The sequence below is a fragment of the Sphaeramia orbicularis genome, chromosome 7 (assembly GCF_902148855.1).
Source record: "Sphaeramia orbicularis chromosome 7, fSphaOr1.1, whole genome shotgun sequence".
Lineage (NCBI taxonomy): Eukaryota > Metazoa > Chordata > Actinopteri > Kurtiformes > Apogonidae > Sphaeramia > Sphaeramia orbicularis.
This window is the reverse complement of record NC_043963.1, coordinates 36,584,062-36,599,759: the sequence shown is the minus strand read 5'-3', so window position 1 is coordinate 36,599,759 and position 15,698 is coordinate 36,584,062. Positions and strand designations below refer to the sequence as shown.

The 15,698-nt window shown below is 36.1% G+C and overlaps 1 protein-coding gene across 1 annotated transcript; it reads left to right on the top strand.

Annotated features, from left to right (window-relative positions):
- The first annotated feature begins 3,409 nt into the window (after positions 1-3,409).
- On the top strand, positions 3,410-9,410 carry LOC115422395 (probable E3 ubiquitin-protein ligase DTX3). Its single transcript, XM_030138716.1, has 3 exons — positions 3,410-3,730; positions 7,107-7,324; positions 8,849-9,410. The coding sequence occupies exons 1-3, from the start codon at positions 3,428-3,430 to the stop codon at positions 8,925-8,927; spliced, it is 600 nt and encodes a 199-aa protein (XP_029994576.1). The 5' UTR covers positions 3,410-3,427; the 3' UTR covers positions 8,928-9,410.
- The last annotated feature ends 6,288 nt before the right edge of the window (positions 9,411-15,698 follow it).

The window sequence follows — 15,698 nt, the reverse complement described above, 5'->3', positions numbered from 1 at the left end:
CGTGTTGGATATTCAATATAGGCCATAAATAAACCAGGTGCATCTTCAGCAACTTAATATAACGTCTGTAAAGTTTCCCTTTGGAATGACTGGGGATTGTGCTTTCTAATTAAGATGTAACCTCAACTATGTTCTGGAATGGAAAGAAATTACACCACATAAAATACAGAATTCTAATTATTATTATTATTATTAAATGGACCTACTGCTATCTAGTGGACAATGATAAGACAACAATGAACAGAGTCAGGGAAACAAATCCAAGTTAATCCAGAGTTAGTAAGTAAAATAAGTTAAAAATAAAATAAAAAAAGCTTCAATCATTGTCATTTATGAAGACACTTTAGAGGGGAAATCTGTCATTTTTAGCATATCACAATCCAGGATATAGGTATGAGTGTTCCTTCATTTACAGATGTTACTGATGTAAAGAACTTTTGCAGGGTCATCACTAATGTCTGTATTTTTGTACAAAGTAGCGAAACAACAGCAGACTGGTGGTATGTAGCTGTAGGGCTGCAACTATCACTTTCACTGTCAATCTTATGATTTTGCTGATGAATTGTTTTAAAAAATTGTTTACCTATGTTTCCCCAAAACCCACGAGGTCATCCTCAATTGTATTAGTACATGTAGATACCCAGTATACTGTCATGGATGAGGAGTTTATAAAAAAAACCCAACCTCTAAATAACAAAAGTTCAAGAGCTGGAATCAGAAAATTTAGCAAAAAAATTACTGTGGTCGAATTATCAATTGAAATGAATGAATGGACTACTTAAAGGTTCTATTTGTGATATGTGGTGGTGTCTAATGCACTTTCACTACATCTAGCAGCAATGATGCGGTTTCTGACCAACTGAGGAGTCTGAAGAGGATCTGTAGATAGGAAAAGTGAAAAGTTTCAGTGTAATACTACTTAAGTGCCATCTACAATAGCCCTTGCAGCACAAAACAGTAATGTTAGGTGATTTTTCATGTCTTTTCTCCATTGCAGTTTTGAATATTCAGACATATTTAGAGTTCAAAAAGAGCTTTGTCTGACGGGAGTTACAAAAGATGACTGATGGAAGAAAAACTCCATGAAAATAACTTTTAATACTATGTATTATATCAAAGTTCTTCATTGAAGTCTGCACTTTTTGCAGCACCACTGACACTTGCAGATGTTCGTAGCCCTTATTACAGTCTGTGTTCTGTAGTTAAGACGACATAACCTCCACCAAATATAAAACATGAAGAAGAACAGGAGGAAACACGTTCAGAGCTTGTTTATTCTAAGGTCAAATACAAAGACAGTCATTTCTGTGTGAAGTACATTAACCCATAAAGACCCAAACATCCACCGTTGACCAAAAGCATCTACTTATCTAAACTGTTGATCCACTAATCCTATCAATATATGTAAATAATTGGTGTAAAATACAGTTTGTCATCTTTTCATGGTCATCAGATATGACTCATTTGGATGTTCAGAGGCTCTGTTGTACATGTGGAAACACCAACATCTTCTACAACATTGATTCACCAGTAAAACCCATGGAGTTGGATCAGTGACAGTAGACGGACACACTTTGTTTATGTTCATTTATTAATAATTTTGTTGTGTTTGTTGTGAAAATGTCACTTTTTCTTCAGGTTTCTCTGTTTCTTCTACAACACAGGTGTCAAACATGCGGCCCAGGAGCCAAATCCGGCCCACCAAAGGGTCCAGTCCGGCCCTTGGGATGAATTTGTGAAATGCAAAAATTATACTAAGATATTAACAATCCTTTTAGTTCAGGTTCCACATTCAGACCAATTCAATCTCAAATGGGCAGGACCAGTAAAATACTTTCATAATAATCTAGAAATACTTACAACTCCAAATTTTTCTCTTTGTAAATGTAAATATTTTCATGTATTTACACTAAAACAAAGTATAATTTTACAAAAAAAATGTGAATAACCTGAACAAATGTGAACAACCTGAAATATTTTCAGAGAAGTAAGTACAATTTTAACAATATTCTGTCTGTTACTAAATGTTTTGTGTATTTGTAGATCCACTGTGATCTGTAAGTTATAATGAACATATGTAAATGATAAACTGAGGCAGAATATTGTTAAAATTACACTTATTTTTTCCAGTTTGTTCATGTTATTCACATTGTTTGAAAGGATAGTTTGTAGATGTAAACATTTTCATTGTTTAATTTTACTTTTATCACTCTAAAACATAGAGAAAACTTTGGAGTTGACATTATTTATATATTATTATGTTATTATTTTACTGGTTTGGCCCACTGCAGATCAAATTTAGCTGAATGTGGCCCCTGAACTAAAATGAGTTTGACATCCCTGTTCTACAACATTGATTCACCAGTAAAACCCATGGAGTTGGATCAATGACAGTAGATGGAGACACTTGGTTTATGTTTTGTTAATGATATATTTGATTGAAAAAGCCACTTTTTATTCAGTTTTCTCTGTTTTGATATCATAACTTTTGACTTTACTCTGAGCTGTTATGAACATCTACATGATCGTTCAATTAAACATCGGAAAATAGATGATTTTTACAGGAAAAAATGCAGAATTCAGAGGATAATTTATAATAAATGGTGATAAATCATTTAGGAAAGGTTAAATAGATAAAATAAAACAGAAGAAATTCCTTTGCCATAACAGTCTCACTGGATCCTTATGGGTTAAAGAAAACACAACTATGAATACTGAATTCTATTTCTAGTGTGAGATTCCTTCAATAGCTGACAATTAATCGACCAATCATTGCATCTTTATTCACATTTGATTCATGCCAGTATGTATTACATCAACAGAAACAATACACCAAAGGTCAATGTAAGCACTTCCTCTGAATTTTGATGTGATCATCCAATAGATTTTTTTTTTTTTTTCATTTTCATTTATGTTCGCTTTACGTATGTACGTTTTTTTTTAAAAAAAACAACTTTATTAACAACATTTGAGTATACAGTACAAAATTTTAAACAAACATCAAAATGTCAAAAGAGAAAAAGCATTTGAACATATAAGTTTAAGAAAATAGTGCATAGATTTAAAAATACAAAGCATAAAATACAAATTATAATAAAAAAAAGTAAATAAGTAAATAAATAAAAAATCTGACAAATATAAATAAATAAATGCAACAGAGTTCAGTCAGTATTGAAAAATTGCTTATAAATAGCCAATGTGTTAGTGCTTTTTTTTTTTTTTTATTATATATGAATTCTAAAGATTTAAAATAATTTTCAAATTCTAATAGGAAAATTTTAAAAATTTAGGTGTGTTTTAGTATATTTATTTTTATGTATATGAAATTTGTGATCATCCAATAGAAATGAACGGATACTTTCCTCCCATGACGTCATGTGCCTCTTAAGACAACCCAGCCCTGGAGGTCGTCCCCAAAACCCGGAAAATGATGAGCACCACTTCAAACAACCACTGTGACACGTCCACGGAGGAGGACTGCGCCATTTGTCTGGACAGAATTCACCAGAAGAAAACCTTAACATGTCTGCACTCCTTCTGTTTGGAGTGTATCGACTCTGTTTTCAAGTTGAAACCCGCCTGTCCGATATGCTACACTTACCACGGAGTGTACACGGGCACGCAGCCGGAAGGGACGATGACGGTGAGGCGCAGCCCGCAAAGCCTGCCGGGATATGAGCACTGCGGGACCATCACCATCGACTACCACTTCACAGCAGGGATACAAGGGGTGAGAGGTCCGAGTCTACACCCAGCATGTACGGATGACATGTCAGCGGCATTTCACTCCATCTTTCTAACACTTTTATAAGTTACATGTCCAGCAGAGGGCGCTGTTGGCTGTTTCACCCACACGGTTATTTCAATATTATTATATTAACAAATATGAGTTAAACCTGTAAAGTCTGTTTCTGGTGGTCAAGTTTAGTGTGTAACTAAAAACTACCGTAAACAATTTTCCCCCCAAACCTTTATGTGCCTTTGTAGTCATTCTATGATGAAACAAGGAAGTGATCTCAGAAGTACATCCCCGTTGCCATGGCAACTATGGGGGCGAAGCGCAGAGTACAAATCAGCTAAAATTTGCTTAGAGGTCTTATTTATGTCTTTGTGCATAAGAAATCAATATATGTGAATCCTCAAAGGAACTTTGTGTTGGTAAATGCAAGTTCTGCAAATTTACAGGATTTCAGTTCTGTTGCAACATGTTGATGGTCATATGAACTATGTTTTCAGCTCAAAAATGTCCAGTTTCATCACAATTAATGCTATATTTTCATTTCACAAATGGCCAAGTTATATTTTAACTGAATTTACCTGAAAAACAAATATTCTATTCTTTTAGATTCCCCAATTTTTCTCTCAAGATTATATACTATATATCACATATTTTATTTTTACAGATTCAATATGGAGTATGGTGCTGATCCATCCTGCTTATGTTACACGAATACATACATTAAGAATGTCACACATCACTTTTTAAATCAACAGTTTTCTAATAATAAGCATTTTTATAAAGAAATAACAATTCTATATTGTTATTTACTCTTTAGTATGATGATGAACTATACAATAAATAATTCTGATCCTAGTTTTTCCACAGGGATCATTTGTGGAAACGTTGACATGGCTGCCGAGCATCAGTATGATGGGATCTGTAACAACCATGTCACATCCGTCCACTGCCACATTTTGTGTTTTTGTGTCAGCTGTTATTGTTTTAGATCCACAATACTAACATTTATGAATAAGATGATAATTAGTAATAGTAAGTATATAAGTTTATTACTAATAAAGTACTGGTACTGACCAGATCATCATGGGTAATGTCACGTCCGTCCACTGTCATGTCCGTCCACCAGCAAAAGTTTTCACATACACGTGCTATTCAGAATCCAATATTTCTGAAAATATAGCTTCCACTGTCAAATAATATCAGTAGTTTGTGCACAAATGTATTAGCATCATTTCACCACAGTTCTATGCATCTCTTACAGCTTTTTTTTTGTGACAAAAATGGCCACTCATTTGACCCCCTAAGTAAATTTAAGCTGATATGTACTTAATTTCATGCATGCTTAACCCATAAAGACCCAGTGCTACTTTTGTGGTAGTTCCCAAATAAATTTGTCTTTAGATTTAATCTTTTTTATTTATTAATGTATTTGCATTGTATTTATATTAGTTCCTTGTACACATGAAAATGTTTTGTTTTTTTCCTCTGCTCAAAACAAATAAATGAAAAAATGAAAATGAAGGAATGAATTTATCACCATTTATTATAATATTATCCTCTGTATTTTGTGTTTTTTTCAGTGAAAATCATGTATTATCCTATATTTAATTTACTGGTCATGTTGATGTTCATTAAAGCTCTGATTAAAGTTGAGGGTTATTATATCAGAAATTTTAAAAAAGTGATTTTCTCAGCAAATACATCATTAACTGAACATAAAACAAGTGTGTCCATCCACTGTCATTAATCAAACTTCTTGAGTTTTACTGGTGAATTAAGTAAGTAAATTTTGTCTATAGAGCACTTTTCACAGACAGAGTCACAAAGTGCTTTACAGTGCAAAATACAATGAAAATACCATTTAAAAATACAATAAAGTACAATGAAAATACAATTAAAATACGATAAATACATAAAGTGCAATCAATTTGGAGCAGCAATAAATGTTGTAGAAGATGTCGGTGTTTCCGCGTTCACTACGGAGCCTCTGAACGTCCAAATGAGTCATATCTGATGACCATGAAAAGATGACAAACTGCATTTCACACTAATTATTTACATGGACTGGTCGGATTTGTGGATCAACAGCTATTAAACATTTTAGATCAGTCGATGATTTTGGTCGCCAGTGGATGTTTGGGTCTTTATGCGTTCATTGTAAATAATTTCCTGTGCCCCGTTGTCTTATTTATTTTTTCATTTACCTTTACTTTTTATTTTATTGATTGATTTAATTGGGACCATGCACATCTATGAATATTGTTGTATAAAAAATACACCCATGTAAATATGCCAGAATTAGTAAAAAATAACTACTTTTCATCTGTAGGGCCTATACAGGTGACAGAACAAGATATAAAACAGCCAACACTGATACAGCACTCATTCACTATAAAAAAAAAAAGAATAAAATAACACATAATGATGACAAAGACATCACCAAAACAAACAAACAAACAAATAAACAAAAAACAAATAGAACCTATAAAGACCCAAACAGCCACAGGCGAGCACAATCATTTACTGATATAAAAAGTTAAATACCTGTTGATCCACTAGTCCTGTCAACACATGTAAATAATTGGTGTAAAATGCAGTTTGTCATCTTTTCATGGTCATCAGATTTGACCCATTTGGACATTCAGAGGCTCCGTAGTGGATATAGAAGCACGGCCATCTTCTAAAACATTGATTCACCAGTAAAATCCATGGAGTTTGATAAATAACAGTAGATGGACACACTTGGTTTATGTTCAGTTGATGATATATTTGTTGTGTCTTGAAAATGTCACTTTCTCTTCAGTTTTCTCTGTTTCTGATATAATAATCTTTGAATTTACTCTGAGCTTCAATGAACATCAACATGATTAGCGGATTAAATCTCAGAAAATACCTCAATTACACAGAAAAAATGCTAAATACAGAGGATGATATTATAATAAATGGTGATAAATCACTTAAGAAAGGTTAAATAGAGAGAAAAATTAAATTGAGAACTGCCACCGAAGTAGTACTGAGTCTTCATGGGTTAACCAGGAAGTCCCTTTGAGATCAGAAATCTCTTTTGCAAAGGAGACTTGGCTAAAGTAGCAGCCATACAAAATCAACACATACCAGATACACAAATGAACAATAAACCAGAATAACAAGTATTCAAGCACAATGGCCTTTCAAGAAAAACAATAACATTCCTCACTCACTCTAGTCTTTGTCATACTCTTCAAATTATTAAAGAGTATGAGTGTTTTTAGTTCAACGTTCTTAATAGAATGCAGAAAGCAAAGGTTATATGAGTAGTATAGTGGTTTTTATTTGCACAATATTACAAAACTGCTTCACTTATTATGTTGTGTTGTTCATATTATAGCCTGAACACCCAAACCCAGGGGTGTGGTACAGCCCCACCAGACGCACAGCTTTCCTGCCAGCATGTCAAGAGGGAGAGAAAGTCCTGAAGCTGCTGAGAAAAGCCTTTGACAGAAAACTCATCTTTACCGTTGGGCGATCTGTCACCACGGGCCTCAACAATGTCATCACCTGGAATGACATTCATCACAAGACCAGCAGGACAGGAGGTCCACAACGGTATAAACATGCTCCTGATGTATAGTCTACTATGTATGGGATGCATTAAGTCAGTGTTTTTCAACCCACGTGGGGTCCCTTGGAATTCAAATGGGGTCACCTGAAACTTCTAGTAATTGATAAAAAAAAAAAAAAAAAAAAAATTAAATAATTTTTTAAATGATTCAATATGTATTTCATTATAATTAAAACACCACACACTTTTCCTATAAAAATCAAGTTCAAATAAAATGCAGGATATAATATCTGAGAGGGCATATCTTGAGTGACTCGATCATGTGACCGCATGCGTTACTACACTTCAACCTGCTCGGACACAGTCGCAGTCAGAAAACCAGACGGAACAGAGTATATGTATATACACTATGCATTATATAGCATAAATATTGTCTAAAATTAACGTTTATTTGTAACATAGTATAGCAAACTATTACATGATCAAAAGCAAATTAATTATATTAAAAAAAAATGACTCTGTTTTGAATGTCTGGGGTCGCCGCAGATTTGTGATGTTAAAATGGGGTCACGAGCCGAAAAGGTTGGGAACCACTGCATTAAGTGATCATCCACATTTCCTCAGTTGAGGGTGGAAGTTTACTCACACCCTGACTAAATGCAGCCCAGTTTCAATCTTCCATTAGATTCAGACTCAGAAAACTTTATTTATCCCATACAGGTGATTCATTTGCAGCTTACCACAGATATCAGTCAACAGTCAAAGTGCAATGTGTCAAACATGAATCAGTATACAAATACAAGATAGGTCTTTGGAAGACAAATAGACACATCGAATAATCAACAATAAATAAACATTAAATACCAATGTAGGCTAAAAGAAAAATTCTCTTCATCTCTCTTTTTTATGATTGTGGGACAAAATATTACATCAGTATTGAGTTGGGTCAAGATCTGGTGACTGCGAAGTCCATATGACCTCATTTTTATAGTTGTCAAACCATTCAGTGATCCCTTATACCCTGTGGATGGGAGCACTGCTAGAGGAGACCACTCCCATTAGGTTTTTCTATTTTTTTCACCTGTTTACAATAATGTGCAAAAAAAAAATCTTAGGCAGCCTTTAAGCTGTGTTATTTTTGCAGGGTTGTAACAGGCATCTTTATTTCTAACAAGAAGTATGAATCAGAATCAGCTTTATTGGCCAAGTATGTGAACACATACAAGGAATTTGGCTTCGGTTTTTCTTTGCTCACGACATACAATTCCAACATAAACTGAAACACACTTAAACATAGACTTAATATAAACAAACATTCGGCTAGAGACAAGGACAACAACGGGTTGAGGTTTATAGTGGATTTATATTGCAATATGTACAGAGTGCAAATTGGAGTTTTATACAGTGTACAGGGATCCGGTCTATAAAAATATGTTTATGTATATATGTAAGTGTATGTAGGAAATATGTGCATAGTATTGAAACACACACACAAAATCCAAACTAATCATCTTCTGCAGGTCAAGTCAGTATTTAGTGTGATTTGTCATGTCTTTTCTCCGTTGCAGTTTCGGGTATCCAGACCCAGAATACTTATTTAGGGTTCAAGAAGAGCTTCGCCTAAAGGGAGTTACAGAAGATGACTGATGGAAGACGCCCTTCAAAAACTCCATGAAAATAACTTTTAATACTATGTATTGTACCAAGGTACTAAGGTTCTTTATTTAAGTTTGCACTTTTTGCAGCATCTCTGACACTGGCAGATGTTTGTGATTGTTTCCAAAGAGTTTGCACCTTTCTGCAGAATATGCAGATAGATAACTTGTATTCAGTCAAATTTACCAAGAAACGAGGAGTAAGACGATAAGTGAAAGAGACTGTTATAGTGGTCAGTATGTTTAAATAATACAGTTATGTCATAGTTGCTTTTGCCATGTCTTATTTTGGACCAGTTTAGTTCTCAGGGGCAGAACAGGGTTACACTAAGCAACAACAATGCAGCAGGTAAAACAGGTTCATGAGTCCAGTGGGTTGACAGTCATTGACAGTCAGGGCAAAACATTCTCAGTAGGTGTCCTTTAAATATACTGTGCCTATTGATGGCTACATCTGCTGCGCATGGATAAAAAACAGTTGACAATTTAGTTGTAGTGAATGGTGGGTAGTCTGGAAAAGTCAGGATAAATGTAGAGACTCTCTACTATATAAAATAATCTTTTATTGGAGACAGAAAAGAGTAGGAGGTTATTATTTTTCTCAGGTAGATTCTGCTCATTATGGGCATTTACGGATCATAGTTTTGACTGTTACATTTTTGATGTGCTTAAATCACCTTTCAATTCCATTTACAGTGTTGGATATGTTTTATGTTAAATGATCTATGTCATTCTAGTTCATGTGTAAGTGATTTGCATCATTGAGTATGTAAAGTTTACATGTCGCCCATGCATTCAGCCTGAGGTCCGTGTTGAAGAGTTTCTCAGATAAATTATTCAAGATGTATGAATGTTTTACTGTTGTATGCAGGCTGTTGCATCCAAAGTACCTTCATTTGAAATTCATTTGACATTAATAGAGGAGTAGTACTGAATACACCAGTCAAATGCCTTATATTGTGCATTATGCCTGTTTGCTCCACTAGAGGGGGATGCTCCCTTCACAGAGGACACTGTGATGGTGTCTGCTTGGTATGCCGCTGTATCATCATCACAAACCCACAGCCCTGCAGCACCTCCCAAACCTCATCGCCCAAAGTCAGTGAGAGAGCACAGCATCTGCTCTAGATGATGAGTCATGTGTTTCTATGGTGCTCAGGGCAGTTTTAGCAGTGGCAAACACACAGTATGTTCAACAGAGACAATGGATAACACCAAAAACTGAGCTGACCAACACTGGATAACAGAAGACAGTGTCTATATATACCGCTTTAAATGCCTGTGTAAACTGATTAAAAGTGGGTAATACTACAGATTTTCAGGCTATTCTTTATTGAGGATGTTACAGTATTGGTAGGCTGTGCAACATGCTTCTTTTCTTCCACATGAAACCGGAAACAAGTGTCACAGTCAACACTATCATACACCTGAGGCTAATGACACACATTAAAAGCAGTTTCTTAGATCACAGACACCCTCTTTTTACAGTCCATAAAATTAAACTGATGTATTTCCTCAGGAGGAAATGCCTTTCATCTATATTTCTATATGGTGTCCATGGTGGACCTAGTCGGCTCAGCCTCTTTAGCTCTTTGGGTGTTCAATGGCTGGGAGCATTTCTGTGGCCTAGGATCTCAGGGCATCTGCTGCTCTCACAAAGCAGACCAGGACCCATCTGGTCAACTCCATGTCCCACTTCCCCCCTTCACATCAATTTATCACTACAGTCCATTCATTTCTCATCATCAGCCCTCTCTCCATCAACCATTTATCATTTCCCTGATAACTGCCTGTCCATGGATTTTATGACCTAATTGACACATTATTACATTTTAGCCAATTTTACCACTTTCTATTATTAAATGATTTTTAATTATTGCACAATTCCATCTTTAAAAATAAGTAGAGCAGGATTTCAAGAAGTCAAAAGGCACAAAGAAAAATGGAACAGCGAATACACACATACAGAACAATCTGTACTTCAAAATCCACTTTCAGTTCAGTGAATGTAACCTATATTTGAACATGAAATATTTCATGTGAAAGTGTGCCTCCAGTAGAAGACATCCTCCCATCTGACTGCCTTTCTTTAGGCACTCTTATTTCAGTGCATATTATGTTCTGAAATAAACCAGTGAAAAAATATCTATGGAAGATGGAAAAGTAGATAACACAGACCTAATGTTTTTTTTTGTTTGTTTGTACTTGTTCTTTAAATTAATAAAAGTACAGCTTCGGGTCCAGTTTTATATTAAACTTGAATGACTTTTCTCCCCTCTCTGCAGGTATTTCCCCTCCCTGTAAGTGTCCATCTGGACATCTGGTTATCCAAAGATATAAATATTCATTCATGATTATGCAGAGCAATATTGTGGGTGGATTAAACATGCATCAGTGTAAATGGACAGCAACAAGCCTCCCTAGAAAATGGATTGATGATATAGCAAAAACAAGCTTTCAGTGTGTGCATTAATCCCTGGCTGACTGATGAATTTGTAGCTGCTTTCATTCTAGTAGCAGGATGACATGAATATTCTCTTGCAACGGCAGAAAAAAAAGAACCGAGACTTTGTTGATTTCACATTTCAGGTGTGACTGGAGCTCAGGCGGAGCTCCTGAACGCCACACAGACACATACCACTCAGACGACGAACGTGCAGTGTTTCCTGTACCAGAGATGATAAGAAAATCATTATGTGACAATGCAGAGCAGTTGTTCTCGCCCCCTCTCCCCACTGTGCTCCTTAATTAGAGTGTCTCTGGCTGTGGGGAGAGCCCTGGCACATTTCCTGCCTGCCTGCCTCCTCATCTTCTCATCCTGTGGTGCAAAAGCCACCCAATCACAGATATACCTGTCTATCTGGGTGCAGGGCATGCTACTCTTCTTCTCCCATCACTGTAATGAGGATCAGCTCCCCCAGACAGAGCCTACTTTTGCATACCTTTAAAGGCTTTTTCAGAACAGGAATCTTCACCCAGTTTCACCCTTTAATGCCAGAACTGACAGGGATAACACATCTGTGGCTTCCCTGGATTTCAAATCTCTGCATCCAAAATTTAAAGGACAAAAAGGACATTTCAAGCTGTGTTTGTGTCTTAGGTAAATGGACAGGAGGAGGCTGTGGAGGCATCTGTCTCCACACACACTCTTTGTGTGACAGAATGTCAGCCCACACCGCTGACATGCTCATTCACTGTGCCTAAGGCTGTTTGCTTAAGAACAGCAAAGTGGTGGGTGTGTGGGTGCTTCTTGTGCTTCTGTGGCTTTTGTCTGTGTGCCCTTGACTGCATCTGTGCATACAGTATGTACAGATATGCACAAGTGAATACATGAGCCATGTGTGTGTTTATCGAGGGGCTGTTTCTCACATTGTGTTCTGTGATTCACAGCCGGGGCTACAAGGCATTTTGTCTATCTGATTTAGCATAGCAGGCCCTCCGCTTTTCTTAGTAATGCTGACAGATTTACTGACTTACTTTACTGATGGGACACAACAGCAGAGCTGGCAACTATTGGGGTATTTGGCTTGGTCTTCAGTCTCACAGATTGAAAGCTCTGCTCAAGCTGTTCTTCATTAGCGACAGTCGAGTTTCTCCATGATATGAGAATAGCAGCTGTCCCTCTGTGAGACAGACTAAAATGATGTCCAGTAATTACCTCTCAAATTTGAAGTAGGAACAACAAAGGGCACATAGGATTGGAGTAATTGTTGACTATCCTTTGTAACATTATTTCTTGTTCATTTCACACATAATACCCAACCTCACTGAAATGTGAGGAAATTAAAAAATGCAATAACCTGCTTTGTAGCAACATTTGCAGGTTAGTTTATACTCTGTATGTGCGCTGTCTGTATCCTCAGCCTTGGATGTCTACTGTCAGTCCGCCTCATGTACAAGCAATTAGCTGTGGCTGTCATGGCAACTAGTATGACCCTTCTATCATTTTACAAATAAGAATCTCAGTCAAGGTCTGTCTTTCTTCTTAGCAACTATAACAGCTGTCTCGAGTTTTTCATTCACTGTATTTGCCTCTCTCTTTGCCTTTTTTCATATTCTATTACAACGCTGCCAGTATTTTTGCAAAAACATCAGTACATTATATCTCAGCAGGTGTTCAAAACCTTATTTTTCTGATATGATGGATTATTTTAGAGAGTATTCTTAAATGCTTATTTTACATGGAGACACTGTATTCCGTGCAGCTTCACTCTCAATAACATAGTGACACTTTGGAGACACCGGTGTCAGTACTGCATGAATAGCAATGAGACCTTTTATCTCCGCTGTTTTTGGTGTCACCAGCATCATGAGTGAACTGAAGTAAATGGAAAGTATAATGTAAAACCGTGAAAAGATCTCTCTGGTTTTGCTTCGGAATCAGAATCTGGATATTTACTGTCATTATACACAGGGTAAAATTAATGCAATCCCACAGAGTGCAAAAAATAAGAAAGTATTTAATGTACTGATTGCACATTTGTGCAAAGTAACTGTAAAGTATTAATTAAATGAGGAAAAAAAAGCAATAATACACGGGTTTGAGATGAAGAGTCATAGCTTTTGTTGTTAATTACCTCCGCCAAGGAGGTTATGTTTTTGCCAGGATTTGTTTGTCTGTTTGTCTGTCTGTTAGTGTGCAACATAACTCAAAAACTTATGGACAGATTTTGATGAAATTTTCAGGGTTTGTTGGAAATGGGATGAGGAAGAAATGATTAACTTTTGGGGGTGATCGGGGGTGGGGGAGCCCACGGGGGGGCCCACTGATCAGCCTTGGCGGAGGTCTGCGCTCTCCGAGTGCTTCTAGTTTTTTATTGCAGCAGTCTTGAGATATGTGCTGTTTTCATGTGTGTTTGTTTTCAGATGTTATTTCATTTAAGATTAAATTTTTAGGCAGAAATATTACAGTAACCAATTAAATTTGAGAAATGCTATCACTAACATAAAAAGATTTACTTCAATTAAACCCATTGGGTAAACAGTATGCAGCCCTAAAATGCCACAGCACAGTGTATTTGCCTTAACAATGCATTTAATCCAAGATGAACATCCATGTGTAGATGATTAATAGAGATATGAAGAGGAGATGAAACCCGCAAACTTCATATATGTTACAATGTGAGTCAGAGGGTGCAGCTATGAGCGTCTTTGTTGTTGTAGAGACGTCACACTCATGAGGGTCTCAGCAGGAACCCTTACAATCCAGCAAATGGAGCAGCTGCACCTTATGCCAACAAACAGCTCACTCAGCAGTTGAGATGTTGAATCATTAGAGTAAACAGCAAGATTAATCATGTAAGATAATTATAGCAGGAGTTAGGAATGTTGTATGAGTAATCACTTCGACGAGTGTATGTTGTATGATACAGAAACCACAGTGAGTCATATATTTATACAACAACTGGTGTCCTTTTTTGTAGCACCTGCAAACCAGATTTTACTGGCCACTTGGGGGCAGTGAAAAGTGGAAGAAAAGTTTTTGAGGTCATTTTCATGTTTATTTTGTTACAGCCTCCAAGAAAGGTGCAAGATAGGACAATTTCATGTGAATCATACAGGCACATTCCACCCAGACTCAAGGTATTTTCTACCATTAGAGTGTGTTCTACTGAGTATCCTAGTTAGATTTAACATAGCACATAAATAACATAAAAGCAGCATATGGAATTACACATATGATGTATGTAGGTGTAGGTGGTGTGTTGGTGAAACATGTCTATTTATAGCTCTGTTTTTTGTCTGTACCAACTGCATTAGCGAGGTAATGCTGCACTATATTCATGAGCTAAAATACAGACCACCTTAAACAGATTAAATACCTTTGAACAACCTGAACTTGTTCATAAAAATGCTAGCAAACATATCCAAGAATGAAAAATATTGTGAGTAATAGTATAATTACCCCACCCCCTGAAGGGGAAGCAAGGGGTACTGTTGTTTTTGGTTCATTTTGTTTGTTTTTTTGTTTGTTTACACTCTAGCAGCTAAACTGTTGGTTAAATTCATACCAAATTGGGTTTATAGATTGCCAGTCACCCAGAATAGATCTGATTACATTTTGGGAAAAGTAGGTCAAAGTTCACATTTTTTATGAATTATTTTTTTTTCCCCCATTTACTTATAATGGGCAAAATTTCAAATGCATGTAGCAGCAAAACTGTTGGTTGAATTCATACTAAATTAGGTTTATAGATTGCCAGTGACCCAGAACAGATGTGGTTGCATTTTGGGAAAAGTAGGTCAAAGTTCACTTTTTTTTTTTTAAATGAATTTTTAAAATATTTTTTCTTCTCCCATTTATTTCTAGAATAGAATAGTCCTTTATTGTCATTATAACATGTACAATGAAATTAAAAAAAGTGTCAAACAGTCAGTGCATAGTAATAATACAAAAACAACACAAACACTACTGTAATAAATACAAAAACAAACACACACAGCCATTCATTCTGTCATTGCACGATCCCGACACTGTATATATGTGTTGTGTTAGAGATTGTTTTTTTATGGCCTTGAGGGTGGTTATTGCTGTTGGACAGAAACTAGTATACTGGGAGAAATTTCAAATGTTTACAAAAACACCAATTTTGTTTCAATGTACGTCAAACCTGGTATGTATATAAAGGCAATTGATATGCTGACATCAGCACATGCATAGACATGATGACATCAGCTGGATCGATGCCCAAATAAGCTACAATACGTGCGAGGGGCGGGGTTTGTTGTGCCTGGCACCACTTGTTATCCCAAATTATTTGTT

What these genes read in the sequence shown, in the direction of transcription:
- LOC115422395 (XM_030138716.1), top strand. Translation starts at nt 3,428, where the DNA reads ATGATGAGCACCACTTCAAACAACCACTGTGACACGTCCACGGAGGAG. An exon ending in TCACAGCAGGGATACAAGGG is followed by an intron (nt 3,731 to 7,106) that starts GTGAGAGGTCCG and finishes TTCATATTATAG; the next exon opens with CCTGAACACCCAAACCCAGG. An exon ending in AGGACAGGAGGTCCACAACG is followed by an intron (nt 7,325 to 8,848) that starts GTATAAACATGC and finishes TCTCCGTTGCAG; the next exon opens with TTTCGGGTATCCAGACCCAG.